We start from the raw sequence: 17,337 nt of genomic DNA, 5'->3' as shown, positions 1-17,337 counted from the left end.
TCTGTCCCTCTGAGTTACATGTTGATCCTGGGATTGAGATGCTGGCCTCTTCTGCCCCTCGGACCTGCTTGATCCATCCTGGTGCCCTGTGTCTGGTCGGAGTTTTATCGCCCCACTCCTGTGAAGGACGGCCCCATGAGGACAGTTGAGGGTTATACCTGTTAAAACTGTTAATATTATAGTCAGGCTGTCTGTTGTTGCCCAAATGAGGATGGGTTCCCTTTTGAGTCTGGTTCCTCTCGAGGTTTCTTCCTCATGTCGTCTGAGGGAGTTTTTCCTTGCCACCGTCGCCACAGGCTTGCTCATTGGGGATAGATTAGGGATAAAATTAGCTCATGTTTTAAGTCGTTCAAATTCTGTAAAGCTGCTTTGCGACAATGTTTATTGTTAAAAGCGCTGTACAAATAAACTTGATTGATTGATTGATTGATTGATTGATTGATTGATTGATTGATTGATTGATTGATTGATTGACCTTTTTGACCATATAGCGCACAGTTATTTATAATCGTACTACTTGGTGTTACTCAGATGAGGATGGGTTCCCTTTTGAGTCTGGTTCCTCTCAAGATTTCTTCCTCATGTCGTCTCAGGGAGTTTTTCCTTCCCACCATCACCTCAGGCTTGCTCATTAGGGATAAATTTATAAATTCATATATATAAAATGTATATCCGGAATTTATATATTTCAGGAAAGTTGCTTTGTGACAATGTCCATTCTTAAAAGCATGGTACAAATCAAAATGCTATTAATAGACCTTGTGTAATAAAATGGTTTGATCTTATTAATTAAAAAAACCCAACATGTCAACTTCATTACTTATATGAGCGCTGAGTTATTTTCTTATATTAAAAAAAAAAATTCCCAGTGGAACCTTAAACTTAAATACTCACTCAGGACAGGAGTAACAATACTTTCAGTATATTCATTTATCTGCTCCAGGCAAGTGTCATAATCTTTTATGCTAATGTGTATTTATCATGGATGAAATCATTTAGGCTTAATTGTTTATAAGCATCTAATGTGAAAAATAATCTATTTTCAAAAGTACACCAGTCCTTTTTCCAGCAAAACACCCCACAACACTGCCACCACCATGCTTCAAGTTGGGCTGGTCTTCTTTAGATTAAAACCTTCATCAATTCTACTCCATACATAGAGCTGATCATTTCATATGACCAGACAACAGTTCTCCAAAAGGCTGGTGATCTTCAAACTTGTGCAAAACCCGTGACCTGCAAACTTCAGTCTGGCTTTTTTGTGCTGGTCTTGGAGTAGGAACTTCTCCCAAGCATGAGAGGATTCTCTTAATGATGGATGTATTGTACATACTCTGGTGCCTGATGTCTCAAACTCCTTCACCACCTTTCAGGCCAAAATTTGTTCACCCCAGGGATTTAATTTGTGCCTCTTTTCTGAACAACTTTTGTGTGCTCACAAAATTGTTATATTTGAATACAATTCTTTGTACAGAAGATTGTACCTTACTTTGTTTGGAAATTGCTTCTTACAAGGAACTTGTGAAGGTCTACCTTTTTTCCCCCGAGGTCTTGGCTAAGTTGCTTGGAATAAAAAGGCACTGTTTCTAAAGATAGACTCTTTTACAGCCACAGGTGTGCTCCCAACTAACTTCTAATTAGGACAATTGATGAATCAGGTCAATCCATTTCTGGAATCTTCCCGGCTGTTCACTCTCAAAAAATAAAGTACATCATTGTATCTTTAGGCGTACAACAGTTTGTCACTGGGACAGTACCCCTAAGGTCCTTATTTGTGCCCTTTATATATTGCTTTGGAACATACAGTATATGTAGCTTTTTGGCTCTAAAAAGGTACACATGATTACCTTGAGATCCAATAATGACCACTAGGGGGTACATTAGTGTAGCTTGTACAGTGGTGCTTGAAAGTTTGTGAACCCTTTAGAATTTTCTATATTTCTGCATAAATATGACCTAAAACATCATCAGATTTTCACACAAGTCCTAAAAGTAGATAAGGAGAACCCAGTTAAACAAATGAGACAAAAATATTATACTTGGTCATTTATTTATTGAGGAAAATGATCCAATATTACGTATCTGTGAGTGGCAAAAGTATGTGAACCGCTAGGATTAGTAGTTAATTTGAAGGTGAAATTAGAGTCAGGTGTTTTCAACCAATGGGATGACAATCAGGTGTGAGTGGGCACCCTGTTTGATTTAAAGAACAGGGATCTATCAAAGTCTGATCTTCACAACATGTTTGTGGAAGTGTATCATGGCACGAACAAAGGAGATTTCTGAGGACCTCAGAAAAAGCATTGTTGATGCTCATCAGGCTGGAAAAGGTTACAGAACCATCTCTAAAGAGTTTGGACTCCACCAATCCACAGTCAGACAAACTGTGTACAAATGGAGGAAATTCAAGACCATTGTTACCCTCCCCAGGAGTGGTCGACCAACAAAGATCACTCCAAGAGCAAGGCATGTAATAGTCGGCGAGGTCACAAAGGACCCCAGGGTAACTTCTAAGCAACTGAAAGCCTCTCTCACATTGGCTAATCTTAATGTTCATGAGTTCATCGGGAGAACACTGAACAACAACGGTGTGCATGGCAGGTTTGCAAGGAGAAAGCCACTGCTCTCCAAAAAGAACATTGCTGCTCGTCTGCAGTTTGCTAAAGATCACATGCACAAGCCAGAAGGCTATTGGAAAAATGTTTTGTGGACGGATGAGACCAAAATAGAACTTTCTGGTTTAAATGAGAAGCGTTATGTTTGGAGAAAGGAAAGCACTGCATTCCAGCATAAGAACCTTATCCCATCTGTGACACATGGTGGTGGTAGTATCATGGTTTGGGCCTGTTTTGCTGCATCTGGGTCAGGACGGCTTGCCATCATTGATGGAACAATGAATTCTGAATTATACCAGTGAATTCTAAAGGAAAATGTCAGGACATCTGTCCATGAACTGAATCTCAAGAGAAGGTGGGTCATGCAGCAAGACAACGACCCTAAGCACACAAGTTGTTCTCCCAAAGAATGGTTAAAGAAGAATAAAGTGAATGTTTTGGAATGGCCAAGTCAAAGTCCTGACCTTAATCCAATTGAAATGTTGTGAAAGGACCTGAAGCGAGCAGCTCATGTGAGGAAACCCACCAACATCCCAGAGTTGAAGCTGTTCTGTACAGAGGAATGGGCTAAAATTCCTCCAAGCCGGTGTGCAGGACTGATCAACAGTTACCGGAAACGTTTAGTTGCAGTTATTGCTGCACAAGGGGGTCACACCAGATACTGAAAGCAAAGGTTCACATACTTTTGCCACTCACAGTTATGTAATATTGGATCATTTTCCTCAATAAACAAATGACCGAGTATAATATTTTTGTCTCATTTGTTTAACTGGGTTCTCTTTATCCACTTTTAGGACTTGTGTGAAAATCTGATGATGTTTTAGGTCATATTTATGCAGAAATATAGAAAATTCTAAAGGGTTCACAAACTTTCAAGCATCACTGTACCTTGGGGAACAGTAATGGACTCCTGCTATACCCCTATTTCTGACAGTGTATAAAGAGACAGTCAACTTGGTGAAAGTAAACTTTGTCCCACTGAAAATCTCATGTAATGAATTAAAGCGGGGCGGCACGGTGGTGTAGTGGTTAGCGCTGTCGCCTCACAGCAAGAAGGTCCTGGGTTCGAGCCCCGGGGCCGGCGAGGGCCTTTCTGTGTGGAGTTTGCATGTTCTCCCCGTGTCCGCGTGGGTTTCCTCCGGGTGCTCCGGTTTCCCCCACAGTCCAAAGACATGCAGGTTAGGTTAACTGGTGACTCTAAATTGACCGTAGGTGTGAATGTGAGTGTGAATGGTTGTCTGTGTCTATGTGTCAGCCCTGTGATGACCTGGCGACTTGTCCAGGGTGTACCCCGCCTTTCGCCCGTAGTCAGCTGGGATAGGCTCCAGCTTGCCTGCGACCCTGTAGAAGGATAAAGCGGCTAGAGATAATGAGATGAGATGAGATGAGATGAGATGAATTAAAGCTGAAATAATTTGTCATTTGATCTCTGAGTCTTTTAAAATGACCTCTGATATGAACAAATTAGATTAGCCAAAAAAAATTTATGGTAACATGAAGTGTGTGGATTTGTGAAAATGAGATTGAATATCTTTAGCCTAGGTGTATGTAAACTTTTGGCCTTAATTGTATACTTTTGTTCAGGATAGGTTCAGAAAATATGCACATGATATTTGTGTATGGGTTATACACTGTATTTTATTCCATGTATAAAATAAGTCAAGTGAAAAACCCTTGGCCCTGTGTACGGTGGTGTAGTGGTTAGCATTGTGGCCTCACAGCAAGAAGGTTCTGGGTTCGAGCCCAGTGGCTGACGGGGGCCTTTCTGTGTGGAGTTTGCAGGTTCTCCCTGTGTCTGTGTGGGTTTCCTCTGCGTGCTTCGATTTCCCCCACAGTCCAAAGACATACGGTTAGGTTAACATGGGGCGGCCTTAGGCTGAGGTGCCGTTGAGTGAGGCACCTAACCCCCAACTGCTCCCTAGGTGCTGTAGCATGGCTGCCCACTGCTCTCTCTCTCTGTGTGTGTGTGTGTGTGTGTGTGTGTGTGTGTGTGTGTGTGTGTGTGTGTGTGTGTGTGTGTGTGTGTGTGTGTGTGTTTTCACTGTTTCAGATGGGTTAAATGCAGAGAGGAATTTCACAAGTGTAAGTGTGATGAATAAAGTTCCTTCTCTAAAGAAATACTGATTGCTCCTTATACGTGTTCCAGCAGGCTGCAGTTCATTTAGGCGCCGTTAGAGGGAGCTGAGTTCACATGAGAAAACGAGCAAAGTCTAAAGTTTGGTGTGAAACTTCTGAAACAGCATATTTCCTTATTAAATAGTGCGACACCAGAGGTTACTAAAGATGTCATAAGTGGCGTATACTGGATTTCATATAGATTTTTATTGTGGTGGTGTGTGGTTGGGGGCGTGGCTTTTGGTGATCGGATATATGATATGTGTTTTAGTGTCATTTTGGGCTTTATTATTATTATTATTATTATTATTATTATTATTATTAATCATAATCATCATCATCATAATCATAAAACTCATTTAGCAAGCTTGTATTTCATGACTCAATCAATCATGCTGATGATTCAAATATCCAAGATAAATGAGAAGAAAGATGATAATTATCATGCAGTGAAGATGGAGTCTGTCGAAAACCAACATTTTAAATCAATTTACTTTTACACTTAAACTCTAATAGAATATTTTATGTAAGTTTCTGAGGTACTCTCTAGTTTGCTTTCTTAGCTATATATGATGTCAAATAATAACTATATACATGGTAAAGTTTGTTTGTTTGTTTGTTTGTTTGTTTGTTTGTTTAGTTTTTAACCCCTCCATTTTATAAAGTTACTTGTAGTAATTTATTTCTACCAAAGAGGTCTTCAAATCTCTAAACCCTTTAAATTAGCTTAAATATTTTATTTCCCCCATAACCCTTGCCCCTTCTCTCACTGTAGTTCTAACTTTTCCAGATTTTTAAAGGAGGACTTTTTTCTTTTCTCGGCTAGATCCAGCCTGAGAGTGTCCAGTAAATTAGATGCACAGTGAAGATCCAGGATGAGGAGATGCAAACTCTCTCCAACACATAAAACTGAGTACTAAACTGACCTAAAAAGTCCTGCACATGCACCTTATCATACAGTCCAACATCCCCCCCCCTTTTCCCTGAAGCCTTACTGTGTTAATTACCAGATTTCGAAACTAAAAAACTAATATTCTGTCATCATTTGATCTCTCATGCATTAAAGAAGTAAAAGCAATCCAAAGAGATGTGTTCATTGATTGATGTAGCCTAGATAAATGATATCCAGACTCTCAATGGATTATTTGACTGGTGGTGCTTTTTCACTAAATCTTATGAACTGTTTTTCTCTTAAAGCTTTCAAAACAAGCAAAAAAGCACATGCACACAGGCATGCATTTTATATATATATATATATATATATATATATATATATATATATATATATATATATATATATATATATATATATATATATATATATAGAGAGAGAGAGAGAGAGAGAGAGAGAGAGAGAGAGATCTTCCAGCTCCCTTATCATATATTCATATATATATATATATATATATATATATATATATATATATATATATATATATATATATATATATATATATATATGATAAGGGAGCTGGAAGATCTCTTATAACAATTTTGCACCTTATAATAATAAAGTGACAAGTTGAATTGAATAAGTGTGAGCAACGGATTCACCATACTGAACCAGATTTAGGTTTACCTTGTTTAAATATTAATAATAATAATAATAATAATAATAATAATAATAATAATAATAATGACTTTAAAGGCCTCAACTGCTGTGGCTTCTTTATACAAATGCACAATTATTTTGTTTGCAAGCGTTGTAACTAAAGCAACCACACATTGTCCAAATAAGGTTTGGACATAAATCTCATATTAAACATTTGAATTATATATAAAATAACATTGTCATTGTGTTGGATGCAGAAAATTGTTTCAGAGTGATTAAGTCCCCCCCCCCCCCCCCAAAAAAAAAAAAAAGTTTCAAAACTGACCTTAACCCTTACAAGGACAGTTGCGTTGTTTTATATAGTATGTTTATGTTTTTTTACAGTAATTCTAAAAATAATTCCAATAATTCAATAATAAATTTTATTTAACTTTTGCTGAACAGGTACAGACGCAGTTCACAGTGCAACACAAAAATAAAAATGGGGTTTCCGACTCGTTTCAGTGCTGCACAGGAAACCAAAACAAGTACAAACTGAATTTACTTTGTAGTCAAACTCAATCTGACTTTATTTAGAGATATTAACCTTAAAACCAACCGTCAGTAAATACAAGCACGCATGCGCAATTAAATTAAACAAACCAAAAATGATTAAATTAAAAAAAAAAGGATGAACAACCTGATAGAAATGATCCTATTCTAAAATCATAAATATAAATTCAAAGTGCGACTCTGATAGACTTCAAAGTACAAGTTCAAACTCGTGGATAAATAAAACTGAGACCGAGACACACTCTATGTACAACTTTTCAGTTTGTTTTCCAGGAGAAAGTGAACATGTCCGCGCACTGGGAGGGGAAGATCTGAGCAGGTTCCAGTCACAAGGTCATTAAAAACTACGGTACAAAACCACACTGAGACTGGATTCTTTAAATTTGCTTGAATACATTTCACAAGTGTCCTGAAGGCCATGAGAGCCTTCTCTGATAACTAAGCAACATCTGATGGATTTTTTTTTTCCGGAAAACACCATTCAGAGTTTGAAACTCTCAGCAGTGTTGTCTTGCTGAGTTTATGGTGTATTGGGTTTACCATAAAGTAAACCGAATTAAATATGAAGAGTAAAGTGCCTCAGTATAGTTTAATCAAACAAGACAATTCATAATAAACCTAAATATATACAGTAAACATAAGGGGGTTTTGTTGAAGTTTCTTTGACGCATGAAGGTCTCCAGGTTTGTTTGTTTGTTTGTTTGTTTGTTTGTTTGTTTTACAGGAGGCTACTGGAAGTTGTCTCTGCTCCCTGTCTGTCTGTGTTTCTGAAGACACCTGAGACTTTTGAATAAAATATTAGATAACATTTCCAAAAGTTTTTTTTTCTTAGTTATGTGTGGATGGATAGAAGTAGGCGTACTGACACAGCCTTAACGCAATTTTACCATTTATACCTATTTTACAAACTGAGATTGTTGAGCTGATTGAACTGGGGCCTCTCGTGCTTGCCGTCTGGACTGGCCCCGTAGTGCGCAGTGTTATCCGGGGACTGACACGCAGGGCTGCCCGGCGCGCTCTGTTCGCTGTCGGTGTCGCTGCCCTTTTTGCACACGCCGCCGTTCGAGGCTGAATTTTCGGTGCCACCGGTGCTGTGCGTCTTCACGTGTTTGCTGAGGTGGTCGCTGCGCATGAAGCGCTTGTTGCACACGGGGCAGGCGAAGCGCTTCTCGCCGGTGTGCGTGCGCAGGTGCCTCTGGAGCTCATCGGAGCGTGTGAACCTCTTTCCGCAAAACAACCAGTTGCACACGAACGGCCTCTCGCCCGTGTGCCAGCGCAAGTGCGCCTTCAGGTGAGACGTCTTGCCGTAGACTTTCCCGCAGCCCGGGATGTGGCAGCTGTGCAGCCCTTTGCGCCGGAGGCTCGCTCCTGCCGGTCCGAGCCGTTCAGCCTCTTGGCAGTTCGGGCAATCGCAGGTCGCCCTGCCCGCATAGCGCCGCGCAGACGAGCGTGGAGAGCCCGCGAGTGTCACAGCAGGCGATGCGGTTAGGACTGCTCCGCTGGCTCCAGCCACTGAGCTTGGGCTCGAGTCCGGGTACGAGGCCGGCAACACGGGCTTGAATCCGTCCACTAGGTGCTGCCCGCCGGCGAGCAGGTGCGGCGATGAAGCAGCGCTGAACGCAGAGTGCCCGAGCGCCGCCGAGTAGTCCGAGTTGTAGCTTCCTAACGGAGAATGCAGCGAGGTCTGGAGGCCGTTGGCGCCCAGTGGATTGTCGATCCAACCCGTGCCCACGTCCCACCAGGCCGAAGCGCCGGCTGACGCGCTCACGTCCCCAGACGCGATGCCCGATTTGAACCAAGAGTCATACGCGTGCGCGACCCCCATCCTCGGATAGATGCCCTGCAAGCTGTCCACCGAAGTGTGCACTTTGGAGATGAACACGGGCTGCGAACTCGGCTCCTGAGGTCCGCCTGAGATGGACACAGAGGTCTGAAACGCAGAGTAATCGCTCCCGAAGGGGCTCCCGGACGCGCTGCTGCTGGTCGTTAGTGAGAAAGCGCTGGAAACTGGAGAAGCGTTTGCGCTAAAGGTTTCCACCAGGCCGCTACCGCCTCGAGATGACAAACTGGACCCGAGACTGCAGCTCCCCGGAGAGCCTCTTTTCCAAGGATGGAAGCCTTTCCCAAATGAAGCGCTGTCTGATATCATGGCAGATGTCGGACTCGGGCTGCCGATCTTGTTACAGGTTGCAGCCAACATGGCTAAAGGAGTAGATCCAAACTTGGGCTCTTCCTGGAGTGACACAGACAACAAATCCAAATATATTAAGCCACAACGGAGGGAAAGCATGGTGTCAGAATTATATTATATTATATTATATTATATTATATTATATTATATTATATTATATTATATTATATTAAGTTTTTTTTATCCCCTTGAAAGAAAACCCGACTTTTCTTTTGTAATACATTCAACAAATTATAAATGTAGTTTAATTATTTTACAAGTAAACATCTATACAAACATCTCTCTTCTTTTAATTTTTATTTTTTAATTTTTATTTTTATTAAAATTCTGCAGGTCTGTTTCAAACTTCTGAACGTGATTCGTGTCTTCAAGTCGGCGCAAGACAAACTCATTCTTCTGGGAAAATAAATAAATAAAGGCCATCCAGAAGTAAGCAAGAAGCTCTTACTCACCCCCAGAAGTGAAGTTGCCATCCCAGAAGTGTCCACCTTTGAGAAAACCTTTACATTTATAGACTATGCGCTTGTTCGGGTTTTTTTTTTTCTTTTTTCCAACGAGTGTTGTCATGTAGCTACTGACGCCCGCCGCCCCTTTCCCAGTGCAGTTGTAGCTCTTTTCGGGCTTTGAAGTTCCGCTTTGAACCAATCAGATTCGTAGAAGTCGTGACGTAATCACCACTGACGTCTCTGCTCTTCAAGCTTCTCAACACAACTCGAGTGCAGATGTTAAAGCTTACAAGTGGGCGTGGCTGCAGACTGAAGCGCAATCCGGTCATCCTTTCTGATGGGGATCTCCCTCTCTTCTCTACACGAGGACCTGGAACGACTGTTTTAATGCAGCAACCATTTATCCATGAATCTATCAAAGCATGGCAGCCATGTTCTTTTCTTATTAGGCTTAGAATATTTCGAAGGAGGTTTTTACTGGGATGTAAAAACGTTGCACTGCCATGTTTTATGGTGTGCTAGTGTTTGCATCCCAGTGAAACACCTATAGAAGTGAAAAAGGGGGGGGGACTAAACTGTAGCTGTTATTGTTGCTGCAATCTCAGAAAAAAAGTGTTTCCTCTCTTCTAAAGTTGAACACCTTGTGTATTTCTGATATTGTGAAAAGCACCAACCAAATCTTACCATTCTCACTGACACAGTCTGAGAAAAACTGTACTTCTTCTTGTCACTATGGGACCATCATGGAGATGTGTTTTGTACCTTTCATTATTATTATTATTATTATTATTATTATTATTATTATTATTATTATTGTTGTTGTTGTTGTTGTTGTTGTTGTTGTCACTTGATGTACCTTTATTTAGATTTTACAGTAAAGCTTTAATCGTATCTCACTGTTCCTTCAGGTCCAATTAGGCACCTTAAATTTGAAGAACAACTTAACTGTGAATAATAATGTACATACCTCGTTGGTACCAGCCCATCAAAAAAGAGACCTTTATGTTTAAGAGTGTATGGTGGTTCCATTAGCTTCTATGCATTTAAATTATAATATATCCTTCACCTGGAAGTTATATCCTTTGTAGTTTTTTTTTTAAATAAAGCTTTAAAGGTACCTTTTCACCTTTCTAGGTCCTTGTCCTTATAAGTATAAGGCCATGATAGCAACAGATGGTCGAATTTGGTTCTTTTCACAGCATCGCTTACAATGGTTACTCAAAAGCACTTTGGATAGTTAAAGGTTCCTAGTTTCAGAAAGGTTTCCAATTTGGTAAGGAAAGATTCTGTTTTAGTGATCTACATGGAATCTTTACAGGATTCCCCCCCCCACCCCACCCCACCCAAAACCCAGGAACTATTCAGGGTTATAGCGTTTTAGATTTATTCCCCCCCCCCCCCCCCCCCCAGAATGTCTGATTTTATGTCAGGCCTCATAATAATTGTGTGTAATCTGTGAAGTGGGGCTCACGGGTCATTGTGCCTTGTGAGGGCGTGGTCGACCAGCCCAAGGGGCGGAAGTGGGTGTGCACGCGGCAGGACGACAGCGTCAAATATGAAGAAAGAAAGAAAGAAAGAAAGAAAGAAAGAAAGAAAGAAAGAAAGAAAGAAAGAAAGAAATTCATCCTCGTTGGTCCCTTTGGTTTTAACTTCATTTCCATCAATGTGAACGTTTGGAGTATCCCAATTATTTTAGACGTTTGTTTAATTTATACAAAGAGCTTTTCAGAAAGTTTTTTTTAATCCTTTATAAAGGAGTTCGACTTGGATTTTTTTTTTTTTTTTTTGAAAGAAAAATCCTCTATTGTAGCTTAGTGTTTCTAGGGACAAAAAAACAAACCAAAAAAACCCTTAGTGACTAAGGAGCCATTTTTCAGTGTGTATAATTTTGGTCGTCATGATTAATTTATAGATAAATATAAAAAATGCATTTATAATTTATTATCTACAATAATAATAATAATAATAATAATAATAATAATAATAATAATATGCTATGGAAGAAGGGGGGAAAAAACAATTATATCTAAATGTAAGACTCCTGAAGCGCACTGAGCCCATTAACATGCGCCGCACGCCGTCAGCCTACATTTCATTTGAAATTCAAATTTAATAAAGTGGCGTGTTTTAATCACGCGTAGTTTTATTTGCCTGATATGACGTGGATCCTGACCGCCTGCACGCGCTGTCTGACCAGCTGCTGACTGTGAGACAGAAACAAACCACACAAGTCCATTAAGCTTTATGTGGACATCAGACTGGGTCCAGTGTGGCCAGGACATTCCTGCACCCCTGAGAGATTGGAGAAACATATCATATATATATATATATATATATATATATATATATATATATATATATATATATATATATATATATATGACACACATGTTGTGTCTCATTTTGTGTACGATTTCATTACACAGTTCTTAATCCAGAAATAGCTTTGTGATAAATCAGCTACTGTAGGTGATATTTATTATAATGACCTGGACGTTCTTGCAGTTCTTGGACTCTTTTCCCATCATTATTTTATTCCTAATGATTTTGTATTTTTGATAAATAAATAAATAAATAAATAAATATGTGCTGAAATTGAAATTGATCTTTCGAGCTTTGCCATATAAAGTTTTTTTTTTTTTGGTCCCTAATGAACACTTTAATTTTTTTTTCTTCTTCAGGCATCTTTTTGGAGGCCATAGATATGATTATACGCTCGGGAAATACTTAAGGCTTCATTATAAATAATTCATTATAAGCCACAAAATAAGAGCCATCCTATATGTTTATAAAGAAGGTTCTCAGGAACTTTTTTTTTCTTTTTTTACAGACAGAGACCTGTATTTCAGATAAGCTTGAAGCTCTGTCTCTCTATTTATTTTCAGAAATGTTTATTTCGGGGTTGAATCAAAATTCAAGAAACTTCCTTGTAGGATGATTTTTTTTACAGTTTATTATTATTATTATTATTATTATTATTATTATTATTATTATTATTATTATAAGAAGAAGAAGAAAATAAAAGCCATAACAGAGCTGACAATGTTAGGAAAACACATTGTCAACTCTGTTGTGACTTTTTCTTATTAAAAAAAACCAAACAAATTACACTGTAATATAATTCTATAAGGAAGCTTCTTGAATTTTGACACAGTATTAGAAAGGTGCTGTTGATAACTTATAAAACCTATAACCTTGTGCAGAATATGCATTGAGCTTTAATAATCACGTGCAACATTTTCACAAGTTTTTTTCACAATTATCGGGTGACAGCATCTCTCTCTCTCTCTCTCTCTCTCTCTCTCTCTTTCTCTGTGCATATAGTCTTTGATGATTTTCTCATATATCTGCAGAGCCATAAGGTCCCCATGCATCACTCAACCCCGTCGCAAACTTCAAAGTCCGGTGTACAGGTTGAGCTCGATTCCAGGCCCGTCCCGGAACAGATGTTCCGTCTTTTCAGCTCCTCTATTCCCACACGAATGGCGGTGGATATCGCGCTCGTGAATCCCCGGTTGAAACCTGTCCCCTTCGCGGCTTCATAATGAGCGCATTATCACGGACCAGCGCGCGCGGACAAAACGCAGCGCGATTCGCGTGCTTTCGAACAATCCTGCGGGGGAAGAAAAAACAGCGCACACACAAAAAACAAATCCCAACTTGGCTCTCATGTCGGGGGGAATGGCGTGAGGGCGATTTAATTGCTGTTTTGATGCTGAAAAATTCTTCTAACGCAATGCTATATATTATATATATATATATATATATATATATATATATATATATATATATATATATATATAGGTCACTCAGGCAATGCGGGATTTTTAAAAAGTCTACCTTTCAATCACATACATTTTTTATTCTGCATTTTCTTACTTTTTTTCCATTTCAAATACATATTAATGCAAAAATATATTTGTTATCATGAAAGCGCGCGCGACTCAAACCGCTGTAATTACCGGCCATGCAATTAGCTGCCCGTCATAAAGAGATTAGAGCGCGCAACGTTGCGTGAAATAGCAGGCTATAAAATACCACACCAAGCTCACAAACAACATGAGTTGTACAGAGATGACCAGCGAGCTCACACAGTTCAGTATGAACAAACACAAGCTGTGCGCCACACAATAAAGGCTCCAAGAATCATGTATTATATTATCTTTATTGTCTTTTTAATTATGCTTTTTTTTAAACATATGTTCTTCCAGTCGTTAGTATTTTTCACTCAAGGCTTAAATATAGTTGTCAAAGCACTCATGCGAAACCATCAACATACTGCAAAAAAAAAAAAAAAAAAGGTCTGACATAAACACTAGGGACAAAGTTGTTGATGGACGCCTGTATAACTAAAGACAAATGTCTGACGGCTGAATAATACATCATTTAGCTAGACACTATTATATATAATATAATGATTGTAATATGAAAAGATCTCTCTCTCTCTCTCTCTCTCTCTCTCTCTCTCTCTCTCTCTCATATATATATATATATATATATATATATATATATATATATATATATATATATATATATATATATATATATATATATATGGGCAGCGTAGTGGTTAGCACTGTCATCTCACAGCAAGAAGGTTCTGGGTTTGAGCCCAGCAGCTCCATATGTCCAAGTGTTACCATTAGACTTGTGTGAGAATAAAATGCATAAGTCATCTATGAGACGTAGAGTGGTTTTGGATCAAGTAATTCTCTCTCTCGCTCATAAATTTGGATGATACACCTGCATAAAAAGTAACAAACATCAGATAAACTTCAGAAAAATATTTAATATATTGACCATTCCAAGTGCTGTTTCAGCAGATCAGAAATATGAGCAACATTAATAGCAGAGATGTTGACAGAAATGTTGCTAATTTTGCAAAATTCAAATACAGTACACTTGTGTAAATTCTGTGTGTGTGTGTGTGTGTGTGTGTGTGTGTGTGTGTGTGTGTGTGTGTGTGTGTGTGTGTGTGTGTGTGTGTGTGTGTGATTCTTTGTTTTTGGTTTAATTGATGAATGTTGGGACTGTTCTAAAACTGAAAGAAAGCGAGTTAATGCTCTGACATCATTGCACCTCAAGATAATGCATTAATTCATCAAAGTTTCCAAAAACCTTCACTGTCAGAAATAGGGGTACAGTAGGAGTCCATTTCTGTCCCCAGTCTACACTAATGTACCCCCTGGGGCTCATTATTGGACCTCAAGGTAACTGTAACTTTTTAGGGCCAAAAAGGTACATATATGTTCCCAAGCAGTATATAAAGGGCCCTTTAGGGGGAAAAAACCCTTTAAAAAGTCACAAAGTACAGTACGTCCTAATACTGAGAATGTATGGGATACTATGTCAGTAGTACGAATTACTACTTCATAATAGAGCATTTCCTCAAAAGTATGATTTCATATCCCTATATAATAATATGTATATTAAGAGATATTAAGTCATTATGATGAGATTGGAAATCATAATTAGGGGATAGAAAGTCATAATTATGAGATATTAAGTCATTATTATAAAGACTTAATTCATAATTATGAAAAACCTTCTCATTATTATTATAGTAGCAGAAACCAGCTTCCATTCATATGGTTTTATTTTTCAGCAGTGATTTTCTCATATGATTACTACCTTTCTTTTGGTATGTGATCATGTATTGGTCACATGATGTCACGTGTTTATGGTATGAAATGCACCTTCGTTTTTTCCACATGATTGCTCAGATAATCACGTGCAAAAAAAGTTTAACTACATGTCAACTGTTTGTTGCTTTTTTCAGTGACTGCAAGAAGTGGCTTTCAAGCATACAAACAAACAAACAAACAAACAAACAAACAAATTTGAAACAAATAACAAAAACTAAACTCACAAACATATAATACAGTTATTTAATATCTATAAAAGTTTATAAGGTTCAGGGCGTGGCCACATGGGTTGGCATAGAGTGGGAGTTGTCTCCCTTGTAATAAGCCTTGCCACCCTAACACCAATCCCAATTCTGACGTGTCTCTGAGATTTATTACTCAGCTGCACTTCATGTACTGTGTAGCTCATGTTGATATTAATATTGTGAGTATTGTAAGCATTGTGATGTGCACTAATCTTGAGGAATCACAGTGATGAGACGGGAGATACAGGCCATGGAGAGAGAGTCTAATGACATGATTATTTTTTAGATAGATAGCTTTAGATCAATAACTTTATTAAACACAAGATTAGCTTTAGATCAATAACTTTATTAAACACAAGATCCACTCAGCTGACACTGGTTTCCATTGGAACTGTGTATAAACTTGTCCTAATAATCTATATCTGCATTATTAAATTCATAAAATATATCGTATATAACCAAGAAGCACAGTGGTGTAGTGGTTAGCACTGTCACCTCACAGAAAGAAGGTTCTGGGTTTGATCCCAGCAGCTGACGGGTTTCTTTCTGTGTGGAGTTTGCATGTTCTCCCCGTGTCTGCGTGGGTTTCCTCTGAGTGCTCCGGTTTCCCCCACAGTCCAAAGACATGCGGTTAGGTTAACATGGGACAGCCATGGCCTGAGGTTGGGCTGAAGTGCCCTCGAGCAAGGGCATCTAACCCCCAACTGCTCCCTGGGTGCTGTAGCATAGCTGCCCACTGCTCTGGGTATGTGTATGTACTCATTGCTCACTTGCATGTCTGTTTCAGATGGGGTAAATGCAGATGTTAAATTTCACTGTGTGCTTAAGTCTGTGCTTGAGTGTACATGTGACAAATAAAAGCTTCTTGGCTAATATTACTAATAAAATAAGTAATATACAATGTAGTGAGACAAACATATTATGATTAATAATTCATTAAAGTGCACCTGACACCAAAAAACATATTAATTTCTTAATTTCTGCCATACTGAGTTAAATAAAATGACAGATTTATTTCACACATTGCACGACAGAATAGTAAGAAACATCGTTTTGAATGGCCCGCCACGCAGATAAATCGATATCACGGCGAGCCAACCCACAGCCAAGGAAGAAGGCGGATATGACGTCACATGCAGAACCGCTGACAGACATTTTCTCAGCTTCTCATTGTTCACCAGTGCTTTTGCAAGTGAATATTTTTGCCTCTGACTTGTGGATTTTGGTGAATATGCCTGCTCGTTGTGTGGCTGGGTTTTGCTCCAACACCAGGGAAGCCGGGTATAGTCTGTATACCTTTCCCAAGGATCCCATCAGACACGAAGAGTGGCCAAAACAAGTGTGCCGGACATGGGACATGTGGACTCCCAATGACAGGTGGGCCTCTGACAGACTTGTGACACTTGTTTGATTAGCTGTTGATTGATGATTTTTCGGTGTAGATCTCCATCTTGTAATGAGATATTTACTACTAAATAATATCAATAGGTGAATTTGTTCATGATTCAAAGTTCTGCCACAGTTCAGCTGCAATACCGTGTTGGCTGGACCTTCTAGGCCTAACATGCAATTGAATTTCATCAGTTCATAGAAGTTTTTATTCTTATCAAATAAAAATGTGAGAAAACGGCCCAAATCTAAAAGACTATGAACTTTCAAGAAAGCATATTTTTTAAAAGGAAATCAGTGCGGTAATATTGTCAATGATTTTCAATTTTATATGATAGAAGTATTTTATCCTGTTATCATTTACCACCTAAGATACGGCCTATTTTTCAATGAAAAATAACATTTCATATTATGAATATTCATAATAGCACAATAGTTCACAAATTACTGAATCTTCAAATCTTCAAATTTGACATGAATCGAAGGGTTTGTATGCAAACCTAAGGCAATTTTTGGTAATTATATCAATGAAAACCAATCCAATGCATACAAATAGGATGTTGTCATATAAGATATGGGCAATCTTA

The 17,337-nt window shown here is 38.8% G+C and overlaps 1 protein-coding gene across 1 annotated transcript; it reads right to left on the bottom strand.

Annotated features, from left to right (window-relative positions):
- Positions 1 to 6,909: 6,909 nt before the first annotated feature.
- On the bottom strand, positions 6,910 to 9,591 carry sp8a (sp8 transcription factor a). Its single transcript, XM_060942007.1, has 2 exons — positions 9,478 to 9,591; positions 6,910 to 9,067 (listed from the first exon to the last, which is right to left on the bottom strand). Exons 1-2 carry the CDS (start codon positions 9,496 to 9,498, stop codon positions 7,736 to 7,738), a joined length of 1,353 nt encoding a protein of 450 aa, XP_060797990.1. The 5' UTR covers positions 9,499 to 9,591; the 3' UTR covers positions 6,910 to 7,735.
- Positions 9,592 to 17,337: the final 7,746 nt, after the last annotated feature.

The sequence above is a fragment of the Neoarius graeffei genome, chromosome 16, assembly GCF_027579695.1.
Source record: "Neoarius graeffei isolate fNeoGra1 chromosome 16, fNeoGra1.pri, whole genome shotgun sequence".
Taxonomy (NCBI): domain Eukaryota; kingdom Metazoa; phylum Chordata; class Actinopteri; order Siluriformes; family Ariidae; genus Neoarius; species Neoarius graeffei.
Note: the sequence above shows the minus strand (reverse complement) of the source record. Positions and strands in the feature narration are given on the sequence as shown.